This window comes from Convolutriloba macropyga, chromosome 4, assembly GCF_964194025.1.
Source record: "Convolutriloba macropyga chromosome 4, txConMacr16.3, whole genome shotgun sequence".
Lineage (NCBI taxonomy): Eukaryota > Metazoa > Xenacoelomorpha > Acoela > Convolutidae > Convolutriloba > Convolutriloba macropyga.
In genome coordinates this window covers 41,463,356-41,480,601 of record NC_134471.1, presented here as the reverse complement: position 1 = coordinate 41,480,601, position 17,246 = coordinate 41,463,356, and the positions used below count along the sequence as shown (strand labels likewise).

Genomic DNA, 17,246 nt, shown 5'->3' with positions numbered 1-17,246 from the left:
GCACCTGAACTGAAAAAAAATTTTACGCGTTTTATGTTATATTGCTCTTCTATTTTTGTTATTTCTAGTGTTTTTTCGATATTCTGATTTTGTCCAAGTTAGGGTAGAGATTATTTTGCACGACGATTCGAGTCGTTTCCGGTATTCTACCGGCTATGTTTTTAATTCGTCGTCTCCATCGATGATTCTTGCCAGCATTTACTTTTTCAATTTCAGTGACGTCTACTGCTTTGCGGTTACTTTGTATGTGTGTGTGTGTGTGACGGCTTTTGTTGTGCTTTCAGGTTAATTGCGTGACCTACCTCACTAAGAAATTGACTTCTGAACTCATTTAATGAACTTCAAATTTTATGAATATTTACTTGTTAAAGTTCAATAGTGTGCATCTAAGTAGTGCCAAACGTTTACTCCCTAATACTTGAGTATCAGAGTCTTGACGTCTTGATAAATTTGTGAGCGTGACATCATATCTCACTCTGTTCTTTATTAGTTTTTAGGTCCATAGCCCGATTAGTTTTTTGATCTCAGACAAAAAATTGGCTTCTAACCGCTCGAATTTGAATTAATTTAACTTCACATCTGTAAGTGAAAGTCAAGGGAGTTCAACTAACACTAACAAAATTATCGCTTAAGAGTTGTATTTTTATTAGCCGCGAATCGATGGCTGAGGCAATTATTGGCCTTCTCTTGGTTTTTTATTTCGTCAAGATTTTAGTTACGACCATATGCCGTCACAATCACTTCCAATCTGCTTTTTTTTCATTCCTTCATGCAATTTCAACTGAATTGCATGCGTGACGTCATTTTTCCGCGTGATTAAATTTTTGGTCACACGTGACTTACCTCACTCTCAAAAATGTCCTTTCTTAAATTAACCTTTCTTTACTTTAATTTAAAGAGATAAGGTCAAGAAGTGTATATGACTCTAATTGAACGTTATTTAAGAGCAGCTAATAGAAGAAGCAGTAAGTTATACAGATTCTTAATCAAAATTTAACATCTCATTTCTTAATGAATAGAATTTTTTTGATCTGTCTTAAATCTTTTTGAGACTCCATATCTACAAAGCTATTGCGGCTACTTTCTGACAATTTGCAGCTATTTTTAATTGATTTAGAACTAATTTTTAAGACATTATTGTAAACCTTTTGGTCTTTTTTGCAAATTTGTAGCTTGACCGTTTTTGCGCTTTTGTTTTGAAACAATCTTTGACTTCTAAAGTGAATTTTTCACTTTAGTTCTTCCTTTTTGAGTCATCTAAGTTGCTCTCGGTCTGAAATCAAGATTACTTTTGAAAACGACAATGAGCGTAAGGAAAATAAAATTATAACTAAGTTGTTACGGTGCTAGACTGCTAAGTTGGAGGCTAGGATTGGAACCTCCAGAGGGGTCGTTTTTTGCAGCCATGAAACATTAAGAAGCTACACGCCCTCTAAATTAAATTGCTCTCCTCTTTCGTTCGAGAGCGAATCTTCCGACGTTAGTCGGTTTGTTTGTTTCATGGAAAATAAAGAATGTTTGCCAAATATTTTGTCGCAGAAAAAAAACTGTTTTCAGTTGTCAATTCTTGCTTTTTCTATTCTTTTGCTTGCGTTATTTTTGTTGTTGTAGCGAGGAGTTACATCAACAGATAAAATCAAAATTTGATTGCTTGACAGTTTTGGTTGCTTGTAACGTTAGACTTGATAACCGCCGCCAGCCTCTCAAACGGCTATTATTTAGGCGCTTTCCTTTTTTTAATTTGCTTTACCTTTTGATCACGTTTTTCGTTTTATATAAGTCGCGATTTTCACGTTCGACTTCTGTTTTAAATCACTCACTCTTTCAGCTGAATGGATTAAAAGTACCTTCACGCATTGATTTACGCAATGTAGTGAATACGTTCAAGGCCAAAAGAGCAAAATTAAAAGATCAAAAGAAACAGCATAAGAATATAAAGCCCGGTCATTAAGAAATGGTGGATTAGGTTATCAAAGTTCATTAAAGCGATTACTAGCTGACATTTTTATTATGCCAAATAGCTTTCAGTTTAGAAGCTGAATGAAATGCAATTTTTTATTCTTACCTAATATGCAGAATTTGCATACCCAATAAAAAATGACACTTAGAAAAATTTTTATCTTATCTTTTTCTATTTCAATCCCAATGTGCGTCAAGCGGTTCAATTGCGGCTATTTTCTGACAATTTGCAGCCTTTGTTTTGGTTGCTCGACAGTTATTAAGAGTCTAGTGATTAATAGGTGATTAATGTGATAATCGGTCAAGACAGCACAAATGAACATCAGAAATATAAAACCGTGAAAAAGATACAATCTCGTAGTATGAAAAACAAAAAACATTTCTTAATTGATGAAACAACAGTGAAGACTACCTTCTAATTCATTTGAAAGAGATTTGGCAAATCTCAAAAAACGATAATTTTGAAACAAAAAGTCATAATAGCTATGAGCTTTCAACTAAAAATTGTAATAAGTTTACAACAAATACGGGCAGAGCTCAATATGTTGCAAAATTTTGTCTTGCTTGTCCATTCAAACAGAAACTTGTTCCAGATGATACCGAAATAACTAATTTGAGAAAGTCAATATACGAAAAATAAATGATGATTTTCGGATACTTATCGAGTTATATTAGTGAAAACCGGTGGGGTATGAACTGAAAGCAATAGATAGTTTCTTTAATTGCACTTTGGATGGCGAATTAGACCTTGGATTAATAAGATGGTCAGAAGACTACAAATGCTGGTAATTGATTACATATTTACCAAAACTTTTTGTCGGAGACGTAAAATCAATGATCTTTACTCAGAAAACAATATTTGTTCATTTGAACATAAATGGGCTTCTCAATAATCGAATCTCTTTTTGAAAACAGACTCGTCTGTTATAGCGATGAAAATGCATTTTTTAAAAGTTGCACACCGACTCAATTTAGAATCCGAATCCTTTTTCAGTGCAAAAATCAACGCTTAGACCAAATTTGGCCATGCTATTGATGCTCGGCTATTTGAAAAAGGGTTTTTATATTAGTCAGGGTTTTATTAGAGTTTTTGACAAACGAAAATCGGTATATCAAAAATGATTGATTCATTTTTTATTAAATGTTGATTTAAATTGGCCAAATTCCGCTAAAGTGTTAGTTCCAGAGTACTTTCTTAGTAACCCAAGATAAAATAGCCTTCAGGTGAGTAAACATATATAATGTCAGCAGTTTTTAGGTCTATACTACCGGTCAATTTGGACAAAGAGGCTAAATAATCATATTTGGTGCCATTTTTAGAAATAAAAAATGCTGAGTTTTTAGCCAAAAGAGTTAGTTCAAACAAATCAGCAACTCTATTTTATCTTTAAACGTAAAACCACTGATAATATAGTTATTAATTTAATTAATAGCCGCCATCAGCCTCTCAAACGGCTATTATTTAGGCGCTTTCCTTTTTTTAAAATTCGCATTACCTTTTGATCACAAGTTTTACATAAGTCACGATTTTCACGTTTGACTTCTGTTTTAGCTCACTCACTGTTTCAACTGAATGGATTCTAAATTCTTTCACGCATCGAATTACGCAATGTAGTGAATACGGTCATTGTCCACAGAGCAAAATCAAAATCAAAAGAGACGGGATAAACCGATATAGCCTGGTCATTAAGTCATAGTGCATTAGTTTATCAAAGTTCATTAAAGCTATTGCAGCCGATATTATCATTAAGCCTAATTCTCTTCACTTTAGAAGCTTAGGTAAGTATAGGTTTAGAATCTAACTGAAACTGTACACTGAATTGGAACTGTCGTATAGAATAACTCAAAATAGCAAAAGAGCAAGTTCGAAGCTTGAATTATCAACTCTTTCTTGTTTCGCTTAGGCAGAACTGCAGTTCAGCTTTCACGCTCTACGTGAATTAGACTAAGTACCAGTTGGCACTTGTGATAACAATGTGTAACAAAGCTGTCACTCAAGTTTACAATATGGTTGTCACCTATTGGTGAAACTCAACATTAATATAGCAACAAAAGGAATATGAGTTCATTCCATCAGGAATATAAATATATGTAATATAGTTTATCAGTGTTTATATTATTAGTTGCGATACTTGGTTATCAGCTCTGTGGGTGGATCCGCCACCACACTTCCCCTCGATGGTTTGATTTTTGATTTTAATCAAAAATCTTGTTTAGGGCTTCTATGTCCGCTGTGTTGAGCGACGATATTGAGTTTGTTCCTGAATACTCGTCCTCTTCTTCCTCCGTATGGATGTTTTCTCGTTCAGTGTTCGTATCTTGGCGTTCCTCTGGTGGGTCTACTAGTCCTTTGTTTGGTTGGACTGGTGGGTTTATTTTGTCTTTTTGTAGCGTTGATGTAGTGTTGATGCTTATGCTTAAACCAGTTGGCTGCGTTGTATGTTTGTCGATGTTTTGTTGTTGCGTGGCTTCGCTGTTACCAATGTGTTGTGGTGGTTGTTTGTTGTCGATCGGTTGTTGTGCTTTTGTGTAATTTTGGAAACTTAGGATTTTGTCAATTTCCCTCTGTTCTTTTTTCTTTTTCTGTTTTAATTCCCATGTGCGTCTAGCGCGTCAACGGCGGCTATTTTCCGGCAATCTGCCGGCTATGTTCAAAAAATTTTTAAGCGAAATTCATCAAAATTTCAGCAAAATTTACGAAACATGCGAACAAAACAACGGAATTTAGGCTAATTTATTTATTATATATCTAATGATATATGGTGTTAGTGCTAATACATTCCACCTTAAGAGCTATTTAGCAGTATAAATTTCATTATATACTGCTAAATCAAAATCTAATAATTCTTTTAAGAAACATTTTTTTCCGTTTCTATTTAGAGTTCATAAGAAGCAATGGCAGTAAATTTTTTTTTGTAATCGGAAGGCTATTTTTTTGCAAAGAGGTGTCTATTTTTTTATTCGTTATTAACATGAGTACTAAATCTTGAGTTCACGTGCTGCGAAAACCACTTAACCGAATCTTAAATTATCAGCTAATTGTTCTTGCAAGCTGCTCTATAAGGCCTTTCTTTTACATTCGTGACTCATTAGCATACGAATGAAATGCTTATTACCAGGGAAGACCTCAGATGCCCTCTCCAAGTTGATATCCCTGCAGCCAGTGGAAGCAATTGTGATCATGCAGAAGGGGTCAGGTAGTGGTATTGGAGGAAGTAATATGATTAGCAACTCTACTGGAGCTGAAGTGGCCATGGATGTAGAACTGGTGGAGAAAAATGACATACTCAAGGTTGTGCCAGGTTAGTTTGTGACCCTGAGAAAATCTTGCATTCGTCGAAAACCTTTTTCCAAGTGACTTGAGTCACTTAGCCTTGCTTGAAATACGAACTGGGCAAGTTCTAACATGTGAATATGTATGAGAATATCTGGCATTTTAAAGCTTGCACATGTGTTTCATTGCATAGAAGTTAATTTTAATTTAGCTCTGATAGTTGTCATTAGTCGTTGCAGTGCTAAATGGAATAACAGAAGGGTTCCCATTGAGCTGCGTAAGTGGATCTACAGCTGGGAAACTTATAAGAAAGCTTGTAATAAATTTATATTTCCTTATTCTCAGAAACGTTTATGCTGTGGATTTGGCGTATCTTGATAGAGACAGAATTCTACCCGCTTCGAATTTGTTGCGTTAACATGGATTTATTTCAATGGATCTTTATGTTTACCTTTGTATAATTGGCCATCAAGTTCTCTATTCTGAACAAACAATTCAAGTTTTGCATTCTTTTTCTTGTGACCTTTGTTAATTGACGTTAGCCACTTAGAGGTTTTGAATATGTATACCAATCTATAATATCATTCGAAAGTAATCTGCTTCAAAAGGAAGAATTGACAAACAACATTTGAACAAATGGAAACCTATCTATGACGTCACACAACTGTTTTTAACGTTTAGGTGCTAAAGTACCGGTGGATGGAGTGGTGATTGAGGGCACCTCAGCAGTGGACGAGTCAATGGTCACTGGAGAAGCGATGCCAGTTACTAAGAAGGTAAACAGTCGGGTGATTGGATCCACTGTGAACCAGCACGGCTGTTTCTTCATGAGGGCCACGCACGTGGGATCAGAGACCACCCTCAACCAGATTGTGAAGTTGATGGAAGATGCACAGACCTCGAAGGCACCCATTCAGAGAAGAGCTGATGTCTTAGCAGGGTAACAGCTTACAACTCTTAGAATCTAATTTTCCTGTTCATGACATATTTTTGCCTGGTTCAGTTTTCAAATGTCTGCAACTGAAATTTAGTTGCAGATAAATGAATAAAAACAATTCTGTATAATTGCAAACAATGAGTTTGGGTGGTCAATAATTGTGATTTCCGATTTTCAGGTTCTTTGTGCCTGCAGTTGTAATAATGTCGTGTTCAACTTTGGCATTCTGGCTCATCTATGGTTTCTACAGTGACTTCCACTCCTCCATGAAACATGTAATCCCAACTGATGGGCACGATGGTGAGTGGAAAGAATGGTCACTATCCACTACAACACCCCTCCTTGCTTTTAAAATCTTTAATTTCGGAGTCAACTACTAAAGACCATAGATTTAATAAGATTTTTATTATAGCTGCGAAGCTGTAAGCTGAGCGTAGCTATATTGCGGTGCTCTTGGTTTTTTTACGACTCGAAGAGGAGTATTGGTTTTCTCTCGGTTTTTTTTTTACAGGAAGTAGATTTGTTCACGCGGCATTTTGACCTAAAAGCGAAAGTGAGAAAAGCTGTCTTGTTGAACAGATTTTCGCTAAGCGAGAGAAGTTTTTTGATCATGCGCTGCGTTTAGTGAATGACTTTTTGACTTTGAAAAGTAGTTTTTGACTGAATTGCACATATAGATGACCGTTTTTAGCCGTTTTTTCGTCTAAGTGGCCCAATTTTTTTTGCTTTTAATTTGGTTTCTTGTGGAAATAAATTTTATTCGATACTATATTGAAATGTCAACCTCGGAAATGGATACCACTGTGTTTTGCAGAGCCTGAAAATGCGTTTCAAGTTGAAAATTGGCACATAATTCTTGATTTTTTAGTTAATTTTTGGCTTTTTTTATATTAATTTATTCTTTTTTAGATCTTTTAACCGTCTTTTTGTCAAAAATCAGTTAATATGGCAACTGTTCTTTGATAATTCCTATACTCAACGCCTCTTGCTACCTCGATATAATTTTGTTTCATAAAATTGTACATATGCTAATCCGATTTTGGTAGTTTTTTTCCGATTTTCGTCAGTTTTTCGTTGGTCTTTTAGTTGTAATTGCTAGAAATAGTTTTTTTGTGCAACGTGAGGGACTTTAATTTCGTTTCAATAAAAAATCAATCCTTTTTCGTCGTTAAGTTTTGAAGAAACGGTTAAAACTTTTTCATAAATGCAGTCTTAACTTAAAAGTTCTTTGACCATTTTTTTGCAAAATGTTTCAATGTGTCGTGTTTATGAATTCTGCTTTTTCCTATTTTTGTTCTCTTCAGGGGGATAGATCTTTGTATCGGATGACTAGTTATCTTTTCTATGTCTCGAATGCTGAACAATGAAATGTATTCGTTTTTCTTGAATTTTTTAAATTGATTTTTAACTTTCAATCAAAAATCAAGAATGTCTTTATGTTACGGTGTTCCTTACATTGTGCCCATATTTACATTCTAGTTAGTATTGTTCTAGTTATGTCCTGGCACCTGCATTTTTTTTTTGGTATATTGATTTTTTGATTTGTAAAAAATGAATGATTTCAGCTTTTTTTTAGATTTTCGTCATTTCTTTGGTTTGCAATTAGTTTCATTCAACATAAGGCAGTACTGAGAGTTTGATAGCAAGCTTTATCCAAAACCTCCACTTATGACTAAGTACTACAGTTTTCCTCCGGCCTCGGTAATATTGAAAACGATTTTTTGCCTTAGAATATTCTGCTGCTTATGTCTTTTCTAAGATCAATTTTATTTTTGATTTAGTATGAAATCATGTTGTCTAGCTTATGTACAAGAAAACAGATGTGTGTTGTTTTTTGTCTTAATCGCAGTGATTAGAAGTGTAATTATAGGTGTTTTCTGATTCTTAAATTTGAGCTTTCCATTTTCTAAAGAATCAACTTAGTTTCTAAGATTATTATCTGCCGTTTGCTTTCGCAATTTTTTTCAGGTTAGAATCATGAATTATTTGAGGGCTATTGATAACCTTGTCAGCTGTTTCAGAATATCAGGTTTTTGACCATCTTAATTATCTTTGATTTTTTAACGTTACCAAACGTTTTCAATAATATAAAATTTTGCTGCATTTTGTTTCTCTTGTTGACAGTGGTTTAGGTTTCACCAATTTTTAGAGCAGACCTGGAGAGGTAGTGAGTTAACGGTTTAATACAAAAGGTAGTGGCTTCCGTTGCAATTACGGTTTTGTTTGTGAAGTTCTGAGGCTTCGAGTCGCTTCCGAAATTCTTCCGGCTATGTTTTTTGTTTCGTCGTCTGACGCTTCATTTTCGTTTTACATTTGTTCTAGAACATTCTGTCTCGTCACTGCTTAAATGGCTTTTTCGCGCTTGATTTCACGCTTTCTGCGTGACCTAAATTGCGGTTATTCAGAAACAGAATCTGTTCCTAAAACAAAGTTGATTGTAGGAAAACAGATTTAATGGTCCGACAGCCGAGTGGTTAAGGCGACTGGCTGATAATCCGGAGATCGCCGGTTCGAGACGCGACAGGAAAAATTTTTTTGCACCCAAAAACAACCTCCTTTGAAATAAACTTGTAAGTTTTATAGGCGACGGCGATAACTATTATCAACTCACTTCTGTATCTTTTTCCATCTGTATTTTACGGCACGCAAGTCTATTTCGCAGCTATTCCGGCAATCTGCCGGCTATGTTTACAAATTTAGCCACATTATTCGCAATAGTTAAATTTTTACACTTCATTTAAGTGACCCTAAAAATAAGGCAGGGCTTAAAATTTGATTATGACCCACACTATGCCCTCAAAAATAGCGATCACTATTAGAGTTCGTTTGATCAGATTTTCTCGATTACCATAGTGTACAAAGTTATCCTTTACTGTTCAGGTATGAGTATGGAGGGTGGAATGGGCCTGGACAGTGGCAGTAACAGTAAGGAGCAGAAGGTGTTTGGGGAGAGTGAGCACGTGATTGAGTTTGCATTCCGCTGTGCCATCTCAGTCCTCTCCATTGCATGTCCATGTGCACTCGGATTGGCCACACCCACTGCTGTCATGGTAAAACAATTTTCACCAATCCACTACTTGATAAAGTCATTCTCTATCTGTTGGTTTTGCATCTAGCCATCTTAGGTTAGACGTCTTGCCACACGCACGTGAAAAGTGTATAGGTCAATCCTCTGAACGAAATTGAAGAGCAGAGTAATTTTTGGTTAATACGAGAAAAGTAGGTCTAAAAAACGTTTGCATAGCGTGAGAGGAATTTTTATTCATTAAGTTTTTTAAAGTCAATGCGCAATAGGTCATCAAGCTTCATCGGACAATTTTCAATTCCGTGTTGTATTGAACTTATACTTATAGACTTCAGTTTAGAAATAGCCTTCAGGATAATTAATTGCTCTCGAACGAATTTGGAAGCGATTATTGTAAACGTTTGTTTTTTTGATAGCCGCCGTCAGCCTCTCAAGCGGCTGTTTTTTAGGCGGGGCGCTGTCTTTTTTTAAGATCTGTTCACACATTTTCATGATTTTTGAAGTCAAATTGGAGTAGTGATTTGGTCACGCCGAAACAGGAAGTGGAGCGAAAAAGCGAGTGGTTTTCGACGTGAATCTTTTTCGCTCTAATTTTAAAGTAGAGTGAGAAAACGGTGTTTGAAAAAAAATTCGGTTTCTCGGTAGTTGTTATTTGTTCACATGCGGCAATTTCACTCTGATTTTTACTGTTTTTCGATTTTTTGGACCGGATTTTTTTCTAAATGGTTTTCCCAATCCATTCACAGCTCATTAAGTCAATAAGTCATTGTGATTTAGGTTATCAAAGTTCAATAGAGTGTTTGCTAGCGGTTATCGGTATTAAGCTTATTAGTTTTCAGTTTAGAAGCTGAATTAAGTATAGTTCTGGAATCGAACCGAAACTGTACGCCAAATTAGAACACTTTTTGACACTGAAAAAAAATCAGTCAGTTTGTCTCTTCTTTTTTTTCTGTTTCAATAATGATGTGCATCAAGCATGTCAACGGCGATTATTTTCCGAAAATCTGCCGGCTGTGTTTATGAATGTAAGCGGAGTATTGGTCTAACACATTTTTTTTAGCTGAAGCAAGTTGGTTCATGATTTCTAGCCGCCGTCAGCTTCTCAACGTCTATTATTTAGGCGCTCTCCTTTTTTAAAAAATCGCTTTAACCGTTTGATCACGTTTTTCGTTTTACATAAGTCGTTTGACTTCTGACTTATTTCACTCACTGTTTCAACTGAATGGATTTTAAATTCCTTCACGTATTGAAATACGTAATGTGGTGAATTTGCGCAAAGTCAAAAGAGCGAAATCAAAAGAAACGGGATAAACATTTAAAGTCATAATGCATTAGGTTGTCAAAGTTCATTAAAGCGATTGCCAGCTGGCATTTTTGTTATGCTTAATAGCCTTCAGTTTACCTACACCCTACCTACAACCCCCAGCAACCTACCCCTTCCCGCTTCACCTACCCTCTAGAACTATCTAACCCCCAACCAACCCCTCCCCACACGCACGCATGCCCGTACGCACACATTCGCGACTATAATTTGGTAGTTTCTATCTATATAATGCTTTTTAATTGCTCTCCAATGAGAAACAGTTTTTGTAAATATGTGTGTCGTATTTTAATCGTTTGTAAACGTATGCAATTTTTATTTGCTTGAAAGATTTTGCGCTTCTAGAATAATCTTTGACTTCTCAAGTGAATTTTTCACTAACTTCTTGATATTTGAGTGATTTCATTTGCTCTCACTCCTGCAATGATGTTTGTTGTTCAAAGAAAACCGATTGTTTGAAAGACGAGGACAAGGCACTAAGAGCCGAGTGCCTAATGCCTCTGTCGAGGCTACGGAATCGGACTCGGGAGGTCGGGGTTTGAAACCGAATTTCGTGTGTTCTTTTTTGCATCCATAAATAAAAATTTATCTAGGCTACAATTACGTAATTTAGTGAGTACGATCAATATCAAAAGAGGAAAATCAAAAGAAACGGGATAAACCGATAAAGCCCGGTCATTAAGTCATAGTGCTTTAGGTTGTCAACGTTCCTTAGAACGATTGCTAGCTGACTTTAATATTAAGCTCAATAGCTGTCAGTTAAAATAGTTTTCAGTCGATAATTTTAGCGTCTAACAAGCTGCTCGCCGAATTAGATCACTTTTTGAAATTTAGGGGGTAAAATTCTGCTAGTTTCCATCTTTTTCTATTTTAATCCCGATAACGTTAATGGTGGTCATTTTCAGGAAATTTTCGGGCTATGTTTATTTTCTTAATAGCCGCGTCAGCATTTCCAGGCGGCTATTTCTGCGCTCCTGATTTTTTTAAACTTCGTCTAACAGATTTCTGTTTCGTCTTACCCTGACTTCTGGGAATTGACTTTTTCAATGACTTCAGTGACTTCTGCTTTGCAGTTAAAATTTGTGTTCGTGACGTCATTTCTGCTTTTAGGTCAATTTCGTGACTTACCTCACGCAAAAAAGTTTTCTGAACTCACTTACGGAACTTAAAATTTTATGAACATTTACTAATTAAAGGTCAATAGTGTACATCTGAGTAGTGCCAAACTTATATGCCCTAATTCCTGAGTAATAGAGTCTTGAGTTTTAATATCGAATATTAGTTCTGAAAAAGCTCCATTAGGGCTTTTTCCTTGCAGAGCAATTTGTCTCTAAAAATGACGGTCCGAATCTAACCCAAAAAGTCTAGTGGTCTATTGGAAAGCTGGTGGTTGATCTGTCAATCTTATTCTTTAGTTGTTTCAATTCGTGGTAGGCCACGAGCGTCTATCGCGGCTATTTTCCGGCAATCAGCCGGCTATGTTCATTTCTTTTTCGATAGGTAGGGTTAGGTAAGTTTTCATTTGACGACTCTTTGAGTTGTTTCCAGTAGTCTGTTGGCTGCTTTATGCAAAATTTTTGCTCCGCCGTTTTGACTTTTCGGGTGATTTTTACCCCTATCTAAATTTCTTTTCCTCGTTCACATTTTCATGCAGCTGAGCTTAATTGTCGGAAATTATAATATTACTAAAAGTCGAATAAAAAGTGCGCCAAAATTGGTGCCATTTATTCAATTTAGTCTTAATGGTGGTATATAGTAACCTCTAATAACGTCATTTGAAGCCCCCTAGCGAACTTTGCGCTCATCAGGCTACGCCCCCGACTGAATCAGGCTGATATTGATAGGAGCTCCCACTGGTCGTTGGAGAGCATTTCTGCAGACAGAGCAAGTTTTATTTTTTTTACTAGACTTTGCTCTGAGGTCTTCTTGTCTTCGCACCTTTTCAATCCCAATTGAAATCAATTGGGTCAATCTCGGGTATTTTTTCGACAATAGGGGCAATAATAATTTATTTTGTTGATTTCCTTTTCTGTATCCGTTTTATCTTAGTCTGTCTGATTCCATATGGGACTGATTTGCTCACATATCTGTGTTCATGGTTTTGGTACTAGCGGATTCCAGTTTTTGTTTTTGTGACAAGTTCAGTATGAGAAGACAGAAGATTTTATTACATTTCGCAGTTCATTTCGCATTTATAAGAGAACAGGTATTGATTTATCGTTTCTTTGTTTTACTTTTTCGTTGATTTTGAATCAAGTCGATTCTCTTGTCCCAGGTTTGTACTAAGTACTAATGATATGTTTTTGAAGCCGATCGGAATTCTTGTGTGTGGTTATTTCTGTCAGACTGAGCCATCAAAAATTGAGCGGAAGTTTTGGAGAAATTTTTGATTACTTGCGGCAGTTAATCGGTCAATTTGTGAAACAGGATTTAGAAGTCTGTCACAGCTGACAAAACTTCGATTATCTTTTGTCGTTTAAACAAAATCGAAGTACAGAGACAAAACAGAATGGCGATATTGTTCATGCTGCTTTTTAAAACATAGCGAGAAAAGTAAATGTGAAAAATTTACTCTGGGCTAGCGAACATTTTTGATTTCGTGCGACATTTTCAAAGTAGTTTTTAATTGCTCTCGAAAGAAATTTGAAGCAATTACTATAAATGTGTTGTTTTTTAATTCAAAATTTTTGCCTGACCGTTTTTTATGCTTTTGTTGTGGAACATTCTTTGACCTCTTGAGTGACTTTTTCACTCATCAGTTCTTCCTTCTTGAGTTATCTAAGTTGCTCTCGTTCTGAAATCAACTTAGTTGCTAAAAGCGATCATGAGCGAATGCAAATTGAAGCAATTGTAGCTGAGTGGTTAAGATGTCAGACTGCTAGCTTGGAGGTGTTTCAAACCCCTGTGGCGTCGTCTTTTTTGACTAGTATTTGTGTTTTAGGAACAGTTCTAACCATTCCAAGCATATTAGACTCGCAGATGCTATTTTGGCTATTTTGACATTTTAGCAATTGTTGTAGTTGTTTTCTTGAGTTTATACTGTCTACAGGCAGTTTTTCGGATTCAATTGAAATTTTTGGAAGTTTTGGTGGCCTGTTGAATAGCTTGCTATTTTTTTTAAGCTGTTTTGAAAAAAATTATTAAATTTAATCAATTTTGATCTATTTTTGTCTATTTTTTGCATTCAGAATAGTCTTTTGCGTTCAATTAGTTTTTTGATATTTTAATATCATTTTAAAGAGCGGAAGCTTAGAAGTTTGATAGGCCAATCTCAAAAGGCCTAAGGAATTAATCAATTTTGCACAGGTTTGTGTTTTTATATTTGTTGAATGTTTAATGTTAAGTGGCGAGCATTCAAGAAGTTGAACAAAAACAGTACAAGAAAAAAAATTTAGAAATCAAGTTTTGAGCATTTGTAGAGAAAACTGTTAATAAAAATTTTAAAAAATTTTGCTCTCGATGGTTTGAAGCAATTATTGTAAACGTGTTTATTTTTATGCGAAATTTTCTTGTTTGAAGGCTTTTGAAATTTTGTTGTAGAAAATTGGCTGCTTTTCATTGACTTTTTAACGCTTTACATCTCAATGTTTGTGCGATCTCAATTGCACCGCTGTCGTTCTATAGCAGTTTATTCGGTGTTAGTCAGCTTATTTTTAATACTTGTTGCTTTCTTGCTTTCTCGTCTGCTCGATATGTATCATTTTTTTTGTACCAATTCGCCAGTGTATTGTTGAACGAAAATAGACTGTATCACTTGGTTTTTCGTATAAAAAATGTGTATTTGCAACTTGTTAACATTTTTTTAAGATAATGCTATAAAATTTGATGTGTTTTTTTGATCGAAATGTTGTCTCGTGTTTCATTTCAAATTGAATAGTGTAAGAAAATCAAGGGTATACTCGATTTAGCGAGTGGTTCCTTGGATTCTGGTTCAAGTTTTAAGCGCTTGGGTTCAGAAGTCATCCAGCTATGTTTTTAATAAGTTGGGATCACATATTTTTATCATTATAATCTCCAAGCTTGTATTTGTAGTCGTTTATATGAATATAAAAGGCTAAAAGAATGCTGAAGTTGCTGGGAAGGCCAAAATATAAGGTGGATAGTGAAGAAACAGATAAATCCATTAAGCCAAGTTTTAGATGCCCGATATGTGAATCTTTTTATTTTCAGTTAGTCTTAGTTACCAGGTCTAATTCTTATTGATGGAGATACTAATACATTTAACCTCATTATGAAACAGGAGTGTGCCTAAATGTTGAGTCCAATCGAAATAGAGCGCACGTTTAAATTTTCAGACTTGAAACAAATTTCTGTTCTCTTTTCAATCCCAATCGGGATCATTGGAATCAACAGCAGCTTCTTTCTGGCAATCTGTTTTTTTTTTAGTTTTTCTAGTTCTGTTTCTAATTTGATGATCGGACTTTCAGTTCAAAACTAGCCTTGTGTTTTTTAAAATTAATATTTCTTTTTGTCTTTATTTGGTCTAGTGCTAAGAAATCTAATGGCAATCGTTTGTGAATGCTATCAATCAGCAGCTGAATTAATGTACGTGACATCATTTGTTACTCCTAATATGAGTAGTTTGATAACGTTTTCCACTTGATTTAGTCACTTGAAATACTAAATTTGAGTAATGAAAACAATTGAAATTCGGTGAAGGTTTGACATAGACTATCATTTTGCAAGCAGGACTCTTGAAAGGCCTGATAATTTTAATATTGGTTTGAAAGTACGGATAAATGGAAAATCACATTTTTTCCGTAGCACGTGTCTTGATTTTTTCTCCCAGTGGTTGAATTAACTAGGGTACTCGCCGGACCGATTTTTCACCTCACCCTTTTAAATTTCTTCCTCAAAAAGAAGGATAATTAGGTAAAGCCCGGAGGGCATTAAGTGGCTGAGCAGCTCTCTTAAAGCCTGAAACCTTACTAGTTTCTAAGTATGCGATTCACCAAAACTGTTTTGAGGAGGTTCTTAAAGTTTTGACCAACCCCCCCCCCCCCCCCACCCTAACCCTAACCCTCTCTCAACAATCCCCCGTCCACCCTCCTTCAACCGGTGGTTCGGATTTGAACCTCCCTTCTCGTCCAGACCTTCCAACATTACCCCCATTGCTTGACTCCCGCGCACTCCGCTCACCACCCCCCCCCCCTCACTCACACACACACAACACCCCTTCCATCTACGTAGCCTCCTTCCCACCTACCGGCCTCCGGCGAACTACGCACCTACCTATTCGCCGCCAACCACACTTAAATTATGTCTGCATTTTTGTAAACCACGTTCTATATTTTCGATTGATGTAATATGCACTAATATATTCTGTTATCCCTCTCCGATATTTTTCTTTTAGTTAAGGCTAGTTTAAAGGATATATTGCAAGTCATTCCGGTATTCTACCAGCTATGTTTTTAATGCGGTTTCGTACCATTTTTTGTCCGAGCGTTTTTTCGTCTGACCATTTGACTTTTTGTCCTCAGAAAGGGGATAAACAGGTAAAGCATTAAGTTCTCCTAGAGCTTTGCGGCTCACTAGTCTCTATGTATGCGATTCACCGAAACTGTTTAAGAGATATTAATTTACACACTCCCCCTTAACACTCACCACCAAGAGAAAGAGGTTGTGAAAATCAATTGAAGAATGTGTTGTATGTATAGGTTGGGACGGGAGTGGGTGCCCTGAATGGGATCCTGATCAAGGGAGGAGAACCACTGGAGACAATGAAGAATCTGAAAAGAATATGTTTCGACAAGACTGGTACCCTCACCCTCGGAACACCAAAGGTTCGTACTACATGACAATAGCACTACCATGAGAGAAAAATGGGATCTTTTCCTTTTGTGCCCCAGTACGTTATGAACCCCCCAGTTGGAGCACCTGACATTACATAGTAAATCACTATGTAAAAATATGGCACGTGCGTCTGGGGGATTGCAAATAATATGCACACACTAAGCTGGGGGGGGGGGGGGGTTTACAAACGGAAAAGCTCCGAAAGATGTTAACAGCAGTATTGCTTTTCAAGGACGTTCATAAAATTGTGTGGAAGGTTTCTGCTCTGTTTTCAATATAGACCAATACATGCAAATAAAAATCTTTCCTGGCAACTTTGATGGTGTGAAACCATTGATAGAAAAAGAGTGACATTACAAGCATTCGCGCTCATAATTTATCGAAACAAATGTTGACCTAAATTTTCTTCAGAAAGTCTACAACACTAGTTTTTTATAGTGAAATTGAGCGTCAATCGAATCACCAAAAAACATTTCAATTGACTTTGTATATACGCTAATAATTTTATCTTCTGCCGATCCGTAACATGAACTGCTTTGTGTTAGAATATCGATCAAACTATAGTCTTAAACTTAGTGAGAATTAGAAAGAAAGTTTGACTTACCAGATTAGAAAGACAAGCAATATGACTTCGATCAAAGAAATTATATAAATGAATCGTCAAGAAATGGTGCTGAGAATCAATATTCGGTTCAAATTGGTGAATCTAGATAACTATTATTAGAGTTAGATTAAGTGATGTAAAATCTTCCCAGCATGTATTAAATGATGGTGATATCTCCGGAAGTGTGAATGAATTCTTAGAAAAGTGCAAATGCATTCCATTTATGGTTCCCTTTGCGACTGATTTGCAGAAGCAAACCATATTGGGTAACCTTTGCGACCCCCACTATAAATCAAGGTGCTAAGATTAGTTTTGTATCTTGACTTTTTCACA

General features: G+C 35.9%; 1 protein-coding gene across 1 annotated transcript in view; it reads left to right on the top strand.

Annotated features, from left to right (window-relative positions):
- LOC142337677 (uncharacterized) overlaps window positions 1–17,246 on the top strand; it is a 52,356-nt gene that overhangs the window by 8,397 nt on the left and 26,713 nt on the right. Inside the window, exons 4-8 of the mRNA XM_075387109.1 lie at window positions 5,079–5,261; window positions 5,915–6,173; window positions 6,349–6,470; window positions 9,051–9,220; window positions 16,174–16,299. Of these exons, the coding sequence (XP_075243224.1) occupies window positions 5,079–5,261; window positions 5,915–6,173; window positions 6,349–6,470; window positions 9,051–9,220; window positions 16,174–16,299 (860 nt within the window). The remainder of the gene's footprint in view (window positions 1–5,078; window positions 5,262–5,914; window positions 6,174–6,348; window positions 6,471–9,050; window positions 9,221–16,173; window positions 16,300–17,246) is intronic.